We start from the raw sequence: 17,106 nt of genomic DNA on the forward strand, positions 1-17,106 counted from the left end.
GTGCACATGGAACATTCTCTAGGATGGATCACATCCTGGGCTACAAACCAAACCTCAGTAACTTTAAGAAAATTGAAATCATATCAAGCATTTTTTCCGACCACAAAGACATACGACTGGACAACAACAATAAGAAAAAAACTGCAAAAAACACAAACACATGGAGACTAAACATGCTACTAAACAACCAATGGATCACTGAAGAAATCAAAGAGGAAATTTAGAAGTACCTAGAAACAAATGACAACAAAGATATGACACTCAAAAACCTATGGGATGCAGCAAAAGCTGTTCTAAGAGGAAAGTTTATAGCAATAGGAGCCCACTTCAGGAAACAAGAAAAAAGCTCAAAAAAATAAGCTAACTTTACATCTAAAGCAGCTCAAGAAAGAACAGACAAGACCTAAAGTTAGTAGAAGGAAAGAAATCATAAAGATCAGAGCAGAAATCAATGAAACAGAAAGAAAGAAAACCATAGAAAAGATCAATGAAACCAAAAGATGGTTCTTTGAAAAGATCAACAAAATTGATAAACCCTTAGCCAGACTTATCAAGAAAAAAAGAGAGAGGACTCAAATCAATAAAATTAGAAATGAAAAAGACGAGTAACAATGGACATAAGAGACTACTATATGCAACTATATGCCCATAAAATGGAAAACCTAGAAGAAATGGACAAATTCTTAGAAAAGTACAATCTTCCAAGACTAAACCAAGATGAAATAGAAAAGATGAATGCACCCATCAGAAGAACTGAAACTGGAACTCTGATTTAAAAACTTCCAACAAACAAAAGTCCAGGACCAGAGGGCTTCACAGGTGAATTCTATCAAACATTTAGAGAAGAGCTAACACCTCTCCTTCTGAAACTGTTTCAAAAAATTGCAGAGGAAGGGACACTCACAAACTCATTCTATGAGGCCACCATCACCCAGATACCAAAACAAGACAAAGACTCCACAAAAAAAGAAAACTACAAGCCAGTTTCACTGATGAACATCGATGCAAAAATCCTTGACAAAATACTAGCAAACCGCATCCAACAATACATTAAAAGGATTCTACATCATGATCAAGTGGGATTTATCCCAGGGATGCGAGGGTTCTTCAATATCTGAAATCCATCAGTGTGATACACCACATTAACAAACCAAAGAATGAAACCATATGATCCTCTCAACAGATGCAGAAAAAGCCTTTGACGAAATCCAACACCCATTTCTAATAAAAACCCTTCAGAAAGGGGGAATAGAGGGCACCTACCTCAACATGATAAAGGCCATATATGACAAACCCACAGCAAACACCATTCTCAATGGTGAAAAGCTGAAAGAATTCCCACCGAGATCAGGAACAAGACAAGGATCTCCACTCTAACCACTACTGTTCTACATAGTTGTGGAAGTCCTGGCCACAGCAATCAGAGAAGTAAAAGAAATAAAATGAATCCAATTGTACAAGAAGAAGGAAAACTACCACTATTTGCAGATGACATGATACTATTCCTAGAGAATCCTAAAGACTCTACCAGAAAACCCTTAGAGCTCAAACAGGAATTTGGCAAAGTCACAGGATAAAAAATTAATACACATAAATCAACGGCATTTCTATATACTAACAATGAAAGATCAGAAAGAGAAATTAGGGAAGCAATGCCATTTACCATCACATTAAACAGAACAAAATACCTGGAAGTAAATCTACCTAAAGAGACAAAAGACCTGTACTCTGAAAACTATAAGACACTGATGAAAGAAATCAAAGATGACACAAAGAGATGGAAAGATATACCACACTCTTGAACTGGAAGAGTCAATATTATCAAAATGACCATACTACCTAAGGCACTCTACAGATTCAAAGCAATCCCTATCAAATTACCAAGGACATTTTTCACAGAACTCGAACAAAATGTTTTAAAGTTTGTTTGGAAGCATGAAAGACCCAGAATAGCCAAAGACATCCTGAGAAAGAAAAAGGGAGCTGAAAGAATCAGGCTCCCTGACTTCAGAATATACTACAAAGCAACAATCGTCAAAACCATATGGTACTGGCACAAAGACAGAAATACAGATTCGTGGAACAGGATAGAAAGCCCAGAATTAAACCCATGCACCTGCAGCCAACTCCTCTCTGACAAAGGAGGCAAGAATATACAATGGAGAAAAGACAGCCTGCTCAATAAGTGGTGCTGGGAAAAATGGACAGCCACATAGAAAAGAATGAAATTAGAACACTCCCAAATGCCACACACAAAAATAAACTCCAAATGGAGTAAAGACCTAGATAGAAGACCAGACACTATAAAACTCTCAGAGAAAAACAGAGGCCAAACACTCTCTGACATAAATGACAGCAACATCTTCTCAGATCCACCTCTTAGAAGTATTGACAATAAAAACAAAAATAAACAAATGGGACCTGATCAAACTTCAACGTTTCTGCACAGCAAAGGAAACCCTAAACAACACAAAAAGACAACCCACAGAATGGGAGGAAATCTTTGCAAGTCAATCAACTGACAAGGGATTCATCTCCAAAATTTATAAACACCTTCTGCAGCTCCATACCAAAAAAACAAACAACCCCATCAAAACATGAGCAGAAGATCTAAACAGACAGTTCTCCAAAGAAGACATACAGATGGCCAAAAAACACATGAAAAGATGTTCAACATCCCTCATTATTAGAGAAAGGACGATCAAAACCATGATGAGGTACCACCTCACACCAGCCAGAATGGCCTGCATCCAAAAGTCTACAAACAGGAGTTCCCGTCGTGGCGCAGTGGTTAACGAATCCGACTAGGAACCATGAGGTTGTGGGTTCAGTCCCTGCCCTTGCTCAGTGGGTTAACGATCCGGCGTTGCCATGAGCTGTGGTGTAGGTTGCAGATGCGGCTCGGATCCCGTGTTGCTGTGGCTCTGTTATAGGCCTGTGGCTACAGCTCCAATTAGACAGCCTGGGAGCCTCCATATGCCGCGGAAGCGGCCCAAAGAAATAGCAAAAAAAAAAAAAAAAAAAAAAAAAAGACAAAAGTCTACAAACAATAAAGGCTGGAGAGGGGGTGGAGAAAAGGGAGCCCTATTACACTGTTGGTGGGAATGTAAATTGGTACAGCCACTGTGGAAAACAGTATGGAGATACCTCAGAAAACTAAACATAGAACTACCATTTGATCCAACATTCCCACCCCTGGGCATCTATCCAGAGAAAACCATGATTCGCAAAGACACATGTACTCCGATGTTCATTGCAGCACTGTTTGCAATAGCCAAGACGTGGAAACAACCTAAATGTCCATCGACAGAGGAGTGGATCCAGAAGATGAGGTACATGTACACAATGGAATATTACTCAGCCATTAAAAGGAACGAAATACCAGCAAATTTAGCAACATGGATGGACTTGGAAATTGTCATACTAAGTGAAGTCAGCCATACAATGAGTCACCAACATCAAATGCTTTCACTGACATGTGGAATCTGAAAAAAGGACAGACTGAACTTCTTTGCAGAACAGATGCTGACTCATAGACATTGAAATACTTATGGTCTCCAGAGGAGACGGTTTGAGGGGTGGGGGGATGTGCTCGGGCTATGGGATGGAAATCCTGTGAAATTGGATTGTGATGATCATTGTACAACTACAGATGTGATAAATTCATTTGAGTAATTTAAAAAGCTTTAAAAAAGAATAGCAAGGAAGCATAGAAAATAAAAGAAGAAAACAAGATATCGTAAGACCAAATATGTAAATTATAACAATAATATGCATGTGTTAAAATTCTATTAAATGGTCAAGATTCTCAGCCTCACTAGAAAAAAAAAAAGAGAACCTGACTAGTATCCATGAGGATGTGGGTTTGATCCCTGGCCTCACTCAGTGTGTTAAAGGATCCAGCACTGCCAAGAGCTGTGGTGTAGGCTGGAGACATGGCTCAGATCTGGCATTGCTGTGGCTGTGGCTATAGCTGTAGATGTGGCTGGCAGTTGCAGCTCCAATTAGACCCCTAGCCTGGGAGCTTCCATATGTCACAGATGTGGCCTAAAAAAAGAGCAAGAGCCTCTAATTTTGGCTTACTGTGAATACTCTCCTGCCCCTCCCTCGGGCATTCTCCTCCTTCCTCCCTCATCAGTCAGTTGCCCTGCCCATGGCCCTTGACACTCTTCTAAGTGACCGAGAGACCAATTCTCATACTGGCTGCATAATAGCATCAGCGGTGCTCTCAAAATCCCTAGGCCAGGAGTTTCCACTATGGCTCATCAGGTTAAGAAACCGACATTGTATCCATAAGGATGGAGGTTCAATACCTGGCCTCACTCAGTAGGTTAAGGATCTGGCATGGACACAAGCTGCAGTGTAGTTTGCAGATTCAGCTCAGATCCAGTATTTCTGTGGCTGTTGTGCAGGCCAGCAGCTGCAGCTCTGATTCAACCCCTAGCCTGAGAACATCCATATGCTGAAGGTGTGTCCATAAAAAAATTTTTTTTAATTTCCAAGCCAAGACACAACACAGGAATAAAATCTCTGAGGTGAGACCAAGCATGTTGAAATTTTTAACACTTCCAGGTCATTCCAAAATGCAGCTATTGTTTAAAAATGCAGATTCTGACTCCATGGGTCCAGGATCAGACACTTCTAACAGGCACCAGGTAGATGCCCAGGCTGCTGGTCCTTAGAAGTTTCTAGAACATATAAAGCAATCTCCTGTCCTCAGAGGAAGGTAACTGTCATCTAGCAAGAATCTCCTTACCGCTGAGAATATGCAACATGAGACTCAGAGAGGATACAATTGTCCACATCAGAGTGTTGAACATCCTCCTCCTCTATCTCCTCTTCCTCCTCCTCCTCTTTGGGTGAATTATGGAGCAACCTCAGAGAAAGTGATTCCACATGGCGACAGTTCTCAATACAAAAAGAAGAAACTACATGGTCCATTCTGGTGGAGAGATTGATCTCAATTTTAGGGAAATGGCCCATGGCCTTTTGCACAAAGTCCTCCTCCTGCATTTCGTACAAACAGTAAAATAATTCCAGCTGGCTGGGCTCAATCTGTAGCTTCTTGGCCTTGGCTTTCGCTTCAATCCATTTAAGCAGCTCTAGCCTGATTTTCTGAGAGATCTTACAACTCAGTTTTTTCTCCAAGTAGGACGTTCTCTCCTGGTTTACAAGGCCAAAGAGGAAACGGACAACAAAAATCAGATACCCCTTTTCAAATTTGCCATAGTTTTCAAGAAGAACTGTCACGTCTCGACTGGGAAGCTTCAAACAGCTTCGTGGCACATTCCTCATCTCCCCCTGATCCTCCTTTTCCAGTAGATAGTACATGGCAGCAAAGAACTCCTGGAAAGTCATGTGAATGAAGCTGTAGAATTTCTCACAGTCTACTTCCTTTTGGAATAGGTTCATCCTCAGGAAAGCAGACACATCTGCCTTCTGCAGGCCATGGTTCCTGAGATCACACTCCTCAAACAGGATTTTCTGATTCCAGATTCCATCCGCAGCCAGTGAGCAGAGACCCCAGAGGGTGGCAGAGACGTGGTGGTCCTGGCTCCCTTCTTGAGATTGCAACAAAGTGGAGAGGAAGAAGATATACACGGCAGTGGTGGTCTTGGATGTCCTGGCAAGACTCTTGCCGCTATCCATCTGCTGTTTCAGCCCAGTGCACACAATCCAGCAGACCAGGGGAATAAAGCACATGGTGAACAGGACCTCATTCTCCTGAATCAGCCTGAAGGCTTCCCTTGCTTGCTGTTCATCTGAAAAATACTTAAAGAAATATTCCTTCCTCTTGGCCTCTGAGAAACCCAGAATCTCCACATGACGAGCCCGGCCCAGCAAGTGCTGAAGTTTCTCCAGGGCCACAGGTCTTGTGGTGATGAGCAGGGAGGCCTCAGGAAGCAGTCTTTTTCTGATGAGGCTGCTCAGGAGAATGTCTCCCCGCTCCACCTTCTGCCAGTTTGTGCAGAGTGCCTCTGTGCGCTCATCAAAGGCACCTTGCAGCTCATCAAAGCCATCCATGAGGAAGAGGATCCTGGAAGGCTTGCTCACAATCTTGCCTATGGGTGGGTTTGGGCCAGGGCAGCAGCTGGCGATCAGGTCTCCCAGGCTCCTCCGAGTTCCTAGGCTCACCTCCCGACAGTGAATGTAAAACAAATAGTCAAATTTTTCCTGGTAAAGTTTCTCTGATGCCCAGTCCAACATGATCTTCCTGGCCAGTATTGTTTTCCCAATGCCTGCTGCTCCCTGGAATACTACCGTGTGCACAGGCTCAGAGTGTTGGTCCTCAGGATCAAACAGCAATTCCAAGTTCAGGGAACTCACGGGGCCATCTTGCATCTTGGCTGAGGTCCTGCCAATGGCAAGGAGCTCATGCTCCCTCTCCTGCTGACTCCGGTGTTCCTTGATGAGACGCAGCCTGGTGAAGCGTTTGTTGAGGTTCACACTCTCACCCAGACGTGCATTCCTGTCTTTGATGCACTGGAATCTGCTTCTCACGTGCTTTCTGTACTTCTTACAATAATCTGTGGCAGAAAAAGAAAGTTAGACTTTGGGCAAAGCCTGAGCTCATCCACCAGAGATAAGCTTTCATCAGGGGCCTGTGGTGTGTAAGGAGTGGTAACTGAAATTGAGAAATGGAAGTTGCAGTTTCTCTGCACTGCTTAGGTATGGACAAATGGAAGATTCTGACACCCTAATGGAAAATCTAGAGTGTCAAAATCTTATTACACTTTTTTTTTAATTTTCAAAGTTTTATTGAACTTTGAAATATATTGTTGAACAGAACAGCCAAGTGTCATAGGCACTGTTCCAGGCCAGAAAACACTTTTTATTCAGTTTACTTCTTTAGATACTCTGCAGCTCATGCTTTTTAAAGACTTAAGCACTTAATTATGTACCCTTGGTTCTTAGACTGCAAGGAGCCATGCCAGCATGAATCTATTTCTTCAGCTGAGATTGACTTTTTCACCCCAAGGAACAGGAACATGTTAGGATCACCAAGATATCCAGCTTCCCAGCTTCAAGTACCTACCAAACCAAGTCTCCAAACCCAATTGGAAATGCCACCTCCTTTTCTTACCTTTCTTTTTCTTACAAATAGAGATTCTGGAAAGGTACCCCAGTAAACCCATCCATTCCTCTTCAAGGCTTTCTTCCTGGCTTATCACAGAAAGATTTGCATTGTCTGGGAATAAAAGGAAGAAAAATGCAAAATATCAAAACCCAGAAACCCTAAGATGATGTAATGGAGATTCAATATCCAACACCTGACACAGGTCAAAGGCACCTGCCCTAAAGATCTCCCAAACCAAAATCAGCTCAGTTGAATGTTCAGTTGGGGACAATCCTGTACTCCTCATTTCCAAGCAATGCTTCCCACCTAGCATTGTGTCCACACAGTATCCAGTCTCAGATCTCCCAGGCTGGAAATCAAATTGCAAACATATGAGGCAAAGAAGGTTTCTCTTATTCTCATGTCTCTGAACAATTCCCTCCCTGGTGCTCTGGTTTTGAGACCATCCTCAAACTCTCCAATATCTCCACAATGGCCAAAGCACTCACAATCATCCTCCTCTGACACAAATGCCTGGAATTCATCTTACCCACATTCTGAGTCTTCAAAAGTAAAAATAATCACATCATAAAAAGCCTACGAACAGTTAATGCTGGAGAGGCTATGGAGAAAAAGGAACCCTTTACGATGTTGCTGGGCATGAAAATTGGCACAACCACTATGGAGAACAGTATGGCAGTTCCTTAAAAAACTAAAAATAGAACCATCACATAATCCTTCAATCCCATCCTTGGGCATATATCTGGAGAAAACTATCATTAAAAAAAAAGATAAATGCATTTTAAAATTTTTTTGGAAGCACAAAAGACCCAGAATAGCCAAAGACATCCTGAGAAAGAAAAAGGGAGCTGAAAGAATCAGGCTCCCTGACTTCAGAATATACTACAAAGCAACAATCGTCAAAACCATATGGTACTGGCACAAAGACAGAAATACAGATTCGTGGAACAGGATAGAAAGCCCAGAATTAAACCCATGCACCTGCAGCCAACTCCTCTCTGACAAAGGAGGCAAGAATATACAATGGAGAAAAGACAGCCTGCTCAATAAGTGGTGCTGGGAAAAATGGACAGCCACATAGAAAAGAATGAAATTAGAACACTCCCAAATGCCACACACAAAAATAAACTCCAAATGGAGTAAAGACCTAGATAGAAGACCAGACACTATAAAACTCTCAGAGAAAAACAGAGGCCAAACACTCTCTGACATAAATGACAGCAACATCTTCTCAGATCCACCTCTTAGAAGTATTGACAATAAAAACAAAAATAAACAAATGGGACCTGATCAAACTTCAACGTTTCTGCACAGCAAAGGAAACCCTAAACAACACAAAAAGACAACCCACAGAATGGGAGGAAATCTTTGCAAGTCAATCAACTGACAAGGGATTCATCTCCAAAATTTATAAACACCTTCTGCAGCTCCATACCAAAAAAACAAACAACCCCATCAAAACATGAGCAGAAGATCTAAACAGACAGTTCTCCAAAGAAGACATACAGATGGCCAAAAAACACATGAAAAGATGTTCAACATCCCTCATTATTAGAGAAAGGACGATCAAAACCATGATGAGGTACCACCTCACACCAGCCAGAATGGCCTGCATCCAAAAGTCTACAAACAGGAGTTCCCGTCGTGGCGCAGTGGTTAACGAATCCGACTAGGAACCATGAGGTTGTGGGTTCAGTCCCTGCCCTTGCTCAGTGGGTTAACGATCCGGCGTTGCCATGAGCTGTGGTGTAGGTTGCAGATGCGGCTCGGATCCCGTGTTGCTGTGGCTCTGTTATAGGCCTGTGGCTACAGCTCCAATTAGACAGCCTGGGAGCCTCCATATGCCGCGGAAGCGGCCCAAAGAAATAGCAAAAAAAAAAAAAAAAAAAAAAAAAGACAAAAGTCTACAAACAATAAAGGCTGGAGAGGGGGTGGAGAAAAGGGAGCCCTATTACACTGTTGGTGGGAATGTAAATTGGTACAGCCACTGTGGAAAACAGTATGGAGATACCTCAGAAAACTAAACATAGAACTACCATTTGATCCAACATTCCCACCCCTGGGCATCTATCCAGAGAAAACCATGATTCGCAAAGACACATGTACTCCGATGTTCATTGCAGCACTGTTTGCAATAGCCAAGACGTGGAAACAACCTAAATGTCCATCGACAGAGGAGTGGATCCAGAAGATGAGGTACATGTACACAATGGAATATTACTCAGCCATTAAAAGGAACGAAATACCAGCAAATTTAGCAACATGGATGGACTTGGAAATTGTCATACTAAGTGAAGTCAGCCATACAATGAGTCACCAACATCAAATGCTTTCACTGACATGTGGAATCTGAAAAAAGGACAGACTGAACTTCTTTGCAGAACAGATGCTGACTCATAGACATTGAAATACTTATGGTCTCCAGAGGAGACGGTTTGAGGGGTGGGGGGATGTGCTTGGGTTGTGGGATGGAAATCCTGTGAAATTGGATTGTGATGATCATTGTACAACTACAGATGTGATAAATTCATTGAGTAATAAAAAATTTAAAAAAAAGATAAATGCACCTCAGTGTTCATTGCAGCACTGTGTACAATAGCCAAGATATGGAAGCAACTTAAATGTCTATCAACAGATGAATGAATAAAGAAGATGTGGTATAGGATTACCTAATCTGTTAACCTGAGGTTAAGGATCTGGTATTGTCATCACCATGGCTTGAGTCACTGCTATGGCATGGGTTCAGTCCCTGGCCAGGGAACTTCCATATGCCACAGCCAAAAAGTAAAATAAATAAATAATGTTTAAGAGAAAAAAGAAAAAATTCTGAAAAAAGAGTATATATGTGTGTGCATGTGTGTGTATCTACATCACTGTGTTGTACACCTGAAACTAATATAATACAGTAAAACAACTATACCTCAAACAAATATTGTTAATCAATAAAGAAATAAAAGCAGTAAAATAAAATATAACCCCAAAAGTATATATGTACATGTATAACTGAAGCACTGTGCTGTATACTTGAAACCAACATATTGTAATCACTCATACTTCAATATAGTTAATTAATTAATTTAAAATTTTAAAAGAGTAAGAATAACCAATCTGGCTTATGTATACCTCAGTGTTCAGAATCTTGGCTGACTTTAGATTCACCTACAAAGCTTTAAAAATACTGATTCCAGGAGTTCCCATCATGGCTCAGTGGTTAGTGAATCCAACTAGGAACCATGAGGTTCCAGTTCGATCCCTGGCCTTGCTCAGTGGGTTAAGGATCTGATGTTGCCGTGAACTGTGGTGTAGGTTGCAGACACTGCTCAGATACTGCATTGCTGTGGTTCTGGTGTAGGCCGGTGGCTACAGCTCTGATTAGACCCCTAGCCTGGGAACCTCCATATGCCTCGGGAGCAGAGATTCAAGTTTGTTGATCATGCAGGCAGACTTAGGAGGAGCTAGATGGAAACCTCAGGGAAGTTTCAGCCACAGGAGAGATTTGGATAAAGTGTAACTAATCAGAGAAGATTCCTAGAGGTATATGAGCCCTGACTTAGGTTTTTACGGGAGTTAGTAAAAAGCAAGCTGCTTTCCTCTATCTTCTCATAGCACTATCATGAGAAGAAGATGGAAGATAAAGACAAGATAATAAAGTAAATTATTTAAAAAAAACATTTTGATTGATCTAAGGATACCATACATAGAATGAAAAGGCAACCCACAGATTGGGAGAAAATATTTGCAAATTATATATTTGATAAGAGGTTAATATAAGGAACTCCCATAAGTCAACAACAAAAAAGACAAACAAACCAATTAAAACATGGGAAAGGGACTTGAATAGACATTTCTCCAAAGATAAACAAATGATGAACAAGCACATGAAAAGATGGTCAATATCATAGTCAATAAGGACATGCAAATCAAAACCAACACAATGAGAGACCATGTCATACCCATTTAGGACTGCTACTATTAAAAAACACCAAAAAAAAGGAGTTTCCATTGTGGCTCAGTAGGTTACAAACCTGACTACTATCCATCAGGATGCTTTTTGATCCCTGGCCTCACTCAGTGAGTTAAGGACCTGGCATTGCCATGAGCTGTGGTCACAGACTCACCTCAGATCTTACATTGCTGTGGCTGTGGCATAGGCCAGCATCTGCAGCTCTGATTAAACCCCTAATTTGATTAAACCCCATAGGGAATTTCCATATGCTGCAAGTAAACATAAAATAAGCTTTGGTAAAGATGTGGAGAAATTAGAACTCTTGTACACTGTTGATGGGAGTGTAAAATGACGCAGCCACTATGGAAAACATTATGGCAATTCCTCAAAAACTTAAAATAGAATTGCCATACAATGAAATAATTCCACTTCTGGGCATACACCCAAAAGAATTGAAAGCAAAGTCTCAAAGAGATTTGTACAACCATGTTGATAGCAGCATCATTCACAACAATCAAAAGATAGAAGCAATTGAAATGTCCATTGATGGATGAATGAATGAACAAAATGTGGTACATACATTCCATGAAATATTACTCCACCTTAAAAGAAATGAAATCCTGTCATATGTGACAACATGGATGAAGTTTGAGGATGTTTATGCAAAGTGAAATAAGCCAGATACAAAAAGACAAATACTTCATGATTCCACTTGTAAACATGTACTGGAATAGTCAAATGTACAGAGACAGAAAGTGGTGATTGCCAGGAGCTGAGGGGAGGATAGAATGAGGAATTTGTTGTTTAATGGGTACAGAGTTTTGCAAGATGAAAAAGAGTTCTTTAGATTGATTGCACAACAACGTGAATGTCGTTGACACTACTGAATCATACACTTAAAAAGGACTGATAACATATTTTATATTATGTGTATTTTATCACAATTTTTTTAAAAATACTATCTTCCTTCCACTCACCCCATTCTGGCTCATCCCTCTTAGCTTTCTCATAAAGGTCTCTCCTGTTGATCGCAGCAAAAATCCATGTGGCCATGGCCCATGCCTTCTCCTCTCCATTGAAATCTATCATCAGAGTGGCTAGATCCACATGATCTGCTTTTTCTGTCTGGCCCCGAGGGAGAGAGATGCAGCCCTTCTGAGAAGGATAGTCTTCTAAGTGCATCTTGAATTTCTTAAAATCTACATCTTCTAGGTCCTCCAGGTAACGAGCCAGCTTGCAGCGGACGCTTGCCATGCTCATGTGCAGCCCTAGTCAGAGTCCCAGGGCATAGGTCCACACTGGAAAGTCGGAGAGTGAAAACAGCACATCTTACATAAGAAGTCTTTTTTAGAAGTCTACCCTCAGAGAGAAGTAAACTATAAAAAACTCAGGGAGTTCCCGTCATGGCTCAGTGGTTAACGAAACTGACTAGGAACCGTGAGGTTGCAGGTTCCATCCCTGGCCTTGCTCAGTGGGTTAAAGATCCAGCATTGCTGTGAGCTGTGGTGTAGGTTGCAGACATGGCTCCAATCTGGCGTTGCTGTGGCTCTAGTGTAGGCCAATGGTACAGCTCCAATTAGACCCCTAGCCTGGGAACCTCCACATGCCACAGGAGCAGCCCTAGAAAAGGCAAAAAGACAAAAAAAAAAAAAAAAAAAAAAAAAAAAAAAAAACTCAAAAGAGTCAATAGTTCCCTTGTGGCACAGTGGGTTAAGGGTCTGGCATCATCACTGTGGTGGCTCGGATCACTGCTGTGGCATAGATTCGATCTCTGTCCCAGGAACTTCCACACGCTGTGGGTGTGGTTGAAAAAAAAATACTCAGAAGATTCAAAGGAAAAAAAATCACTGAAAAAAAAATTTTAAATCCCTGTACTGTAACCAGTTGCCATCTTTAGTTTTGAAAAGTGAGTCAAATACTTACCAAAAAGTCTTCCTATTGGCTGTCCCCAGGAGTGTGTCCTGAGCCATGGAAGAAAGGTGTCCTTATGGAAAGAAACAATAATTAAGCCCACAAACACAATCACGTTAACAGTGAAATATGTGTCTTAAACCACTTCCTGATGCCACTGTGATATATCGCCAAGAGAATTTTGTTCCCACTGATTACTGGCTTGTATGACCTTGAACAAACTATTCCTCAGCTTCAGTTTCCTCATCTATAAAATGACAGAGTAGAAAAGATGTGTTTTACATTTCTTCCAACCGAAAGACTCTGGTCTCTTCTTTCTGTTTTGACCGGAGGAAAGATTAGTGAGAGGCAAAAGAAGGAGGAGGCCAGGAATGAGTAACTATGGTGACAACATAACAGCACAGGGCTAGAGAGAGAAAAGGAGAGGAAATAGAAGGAGGCAGAGGAAGGGATGGACTGTGACAGCCATTTTATCATTCCAATGGTTGATAAAAACTAAAATGAGATCGAACTTGGGGTACATAAGGGACAATAAAAAGCATATACATTTCTTAAATGTCTCCTTGAAAAATTCACAGTTATGATAATTATTAGAACTCATTTATTGAGAGCTTCTCATGGGCTAGGTGCTGCACTGATGGACAAAGCCCAATGATTTTGTTCCTAGCACCATCACATAGAAGTAGAGACTGACTCTCAGGCTAAGTGACTTGCCCAGGGTTTCACAGCCAGGAAGGGACAAAGCCAGGATTTAAACCACAGCCACAGATTCTGAGTCATGCCCCTATCATTGTGCTTTTCTAAGCCTGCAAAAGTATGAGACCATTTCTTCCACTGTTTAAGTAGGTATCTCAGTCAGGTAGGAGGAAAAATGATCGAAGATGAAAAAATAAATGGTTAAAAGACAAAGACAGTTTCTCAGGTTTTATCACAGAGAGGAATGTGATAAAATTATAATGTTCACCAACTCTGTTTTCTAACTAGACCTTGAGTTCCACAAAAACTAGAAATCAGCTGCTGTTACCTTTCAATAACACACATATCCTAGATTTTTGATTGTTGAATGCATTGGCTTTGGAATTGACCAAAGGGATCAGGATTTGGATCCCTTCATATCACTGAACTTGGAAAACAACATCGGCCCAAAGCCATAAATGACGCTAAAGGAAGAGAGACCCCCTTTAAAACTTTGGCACTCTCCAAGTTCCCTTTGTGGCTTAGCAGTTAACGAACCCAACTAGAATCCACAAGGATGTAAGTTCGATCCCTGGCCCCGTTCAGTAGGCTAAGGATCCCACATTGCCGTGAGCTGTGGTGTAAGGTCACCAATAAGGCTGGGATCCTGCATTGCTGTGGCTGTTGTGTAGGCTGGAAACTGTAGCTCCTATTGGACTCCTAGCTTGGAAACTTCCATTTGCCACAAGTGTGACCCCTAAAAAAAAAAAAAAAAAAAAAAAAAAAAAAAAAAAAAAAACATGCAACTTTGGCACTCTCCAGATTGGAATTTTTTTGGGGGCCATGCTCACAGCATGCAGAACTTCCCAGGCCAGGGATGGATCCCGTGCTACAGCAGCAATTCGAGCTACATTAGCGGCAATGCTTTAAGCCGCTAGGCCATTAGGGAAGCCCTAAATTGTAATTTTTAAAGAGAAGAATTTAATGTTCAAGATATCTCAAACATATTCATCTCTTCTTCCATCTGCATTCCTGCTTCTTCACTCCTGGCCTCATGAACCACCCCCTCAAAAACAGCCCCTATGCGTTGGGCAGGCGGCAGAAGAGGAGAGGGTAAGCCAGACAGACCCACAAGCTCTGCAGACCCTCCAAGGTCCTACTCCAACAATCTTTCCATCCACATCAGAACTCTGCCTCTCCTCTGTGCTCTCCTATCCCTAACCCTAGTGCACTCTGTCCTGATCTTTACCTCCTGTGTTCCTTGCTTTGTAAAGCTGCTCATTTCCTTTTATGTACCCCATTTATCCACTCCCTAGAGGAGTGCTTGGCAAATCTGCTGGAGTCATGGGTGTAAGCTATGGTCACCACTCCTGTTCTTGCCTCCCCAACCCACACACATGCAATTACACACACAGCACTAGTAGGGACAAATAGAAAAGAACATTTCAGAAACATTGTTCAAGGACAGATGTCAACGCTGGTAGAAGAAATCTCTAGTCAAGTCTGGCCCTTGACACAGTGTCCCCATTCTTCCCCCAGACCATTTCAGCCACCCCGAATCCACAGAGCTGGACTTACCCAGAAGCCTGCCTCAGGAACAGCCAAAGAGGAAACTAGATGAATTTATAGCAGTCGCAGCTCAGCAGGGACAGGAAGGATGTGGTCTCAGATGGAGTGAACAGGCTTGCATCACAGGCAAAGGCAGAGACTAACAGTTACTCATATCACTGGATTTTCCAAACTGAAGTTCTCAAAACTGAGTCAGGTTGTAGCCAGATATCTGACCTCTCCTCAGTGGCCAACAGTGCGGAGAATGAAAGGAAATTCAATTGCTTCTTAATGTATGTTCTCTCTGACTCTGACAGCAGTCTCATGAGTGTCGTGATGACAGAGAGGAGAATGGGGTGGAGAATATAGCCAGAAGAGAGAAACAAGAGTATGACCCAGCCGTCAAACTGTAGATCCCATGCACTATCAAGCCATCACATGGAGGTGTTCAGCAGACAGTACAATAATAATTGCCTGTTATTTTTTAACTATTTTATTAAGGCAAATATATACCTGTGAAACCATCAATATCATGAAGGCCTTAAACACATGTATCACCTCCCAAAGTACCTCCAAACCTGATTATGGTTATGAATTTGTGTGTGTAGTGAGAACACTTAATATAAAATCTATCTTTTAGCATATATCCAAATAAAACTATAATTCAAAAAGATACATGTACCCTATTATGTTCATGGCAGCACTCTTTACAACAGCCAAGGTATAGAAAAAACCTAAATGTCCATTGACAGATGAATGGATTAAGAAGATGTGGTACATATATACAAGAGAATATTACTCAGACATAAAAAAGAACAAAAGAATGCCATTTGCACCAACATGGATGGACCTAAAGATTCTCATACTAAGTGAAGTAAATCAGAAAGAAAAAGACAAATACCATAGGATATCATTTGTATGTGGGATCTAAACTATGAGACAAATGAACTTATCTACTAAACAACTTGTGGTTGCCAAGAGGGAGGGGGGAGGGAGTGGGATGGTATGGAGTTTGGGGTTAGTAGATGCAAACCAGTATGTATAGAATGGATAAACAACAAAATCCTATTGTATAGCACAGTGAACTATATTCATATATTGTGATAAACCATAATGGAAAATAATATGAAAAATAATATTAAAATTATAATAAATAAATAAAAATATTGTTAAAATTATTTTTAAAAGATTTACCATTTTAGCAAATATTAAGTACGTAATACAATATTATCAGCTACAGGCTCTGATTTACAGCAGATCTCTAGAGCTTAGTCATCTTGCGTAAGAGAAACTGTGCACCCTCTGACTAATACCTCTCCCTTTCTATTTCTCCCTAGACCTTGGCAACTGCCATTCTAATCTCTGTTTCTGTGAGTTTGACTATTTTATATTCCACATATGACTTATTTCACTCAGTATTTGTCTTTACTGAGTTATCTCACTTTGCGCAGTTTCATCAAGGTCCATCCATATTGTTGCAAATGGTAGGAGTTCCTTCTTTGTCATGGCTGAATAATATTCCATTAATTAATATTTCATTAATAATATCGCATTAATATTAATAATAATATTATTATATATACACACACACCACATCTTCTTTATTCATTCATCTATTGATGGACATTTTGGTTGTCTTTATCCATTTTCTATTTATGTATAAGTAATATGCCTAACAGGTTGTGCCACTGGAGCTATTTATAGAAGATATAAATATGTTTCCATATCTTGACTACTGTGAATAATGCCACAATGAACATGGGAGCAGGCTATCTCTTCAAGATCCTGATTTTGATTCCTTTGTGTAGGCACAAACTATACTCTCTGATTCATTGACTTACTTATTCAACTAACACTTACTGAGTACCTGGTGTGTGACAAACATGAACACAAAGCTGAAAAGCACCTTGCCTTACCCAAGAGGAGCTGGAGGAGAGAGAAACACAAA

The 17,106-nt window shown here is 41.0% G+C and overlaps 1 protein-coding gene across 3 annotated transcripts in view; it reads right to left on the reverse strand.

Moving 5' to 3' along the window:
• Positions 1 to 15,404, reverse strand: part of NLRP3 (NLR family pyrin domain containing 3) — an 85,172-nt gene extending 69,768 nt beyond the window's left edge. Inside the window, 5 exon segments of one of the 3 annotated variants that reach the window (NM_001256770.1) lie at positions 4,757 to 6,527; positions 7,085 to 7,189; positions 12,002 to 12,322; positions 12,948 to 13,008; positions 15,189 to 15,220. In NM_001256770.1, the coding sequence (NP_001243699.1) occupies positions 4,757 to 6,527; positions 7,085 to 7,189; positions 12,002 to 12,284 (2,159 nt within the window). In that variant the 5' untranslated portion in view covers positions 12,285 to 12,322; positions 12,948 to 13,008; positions 15,189 to 15,220. 3 annotated transcript variants of the gene reach the window in all.

Source organism: Sus scrofa, chromosome 2 (assembly GCF_000003025.6).
Source record: "Sus scrofa isolate TJ Tabasco breed Duroc chromosome 2, Sscrofa11.1, whole genome shotgun sequence".
Classification (NCBI taxonomy): domain Eukaryota; kingdom Metazoa; phylum Chordata; class Mammalia; order Artiodactyla; family Suidae; genus Sus; species Sus scrofa.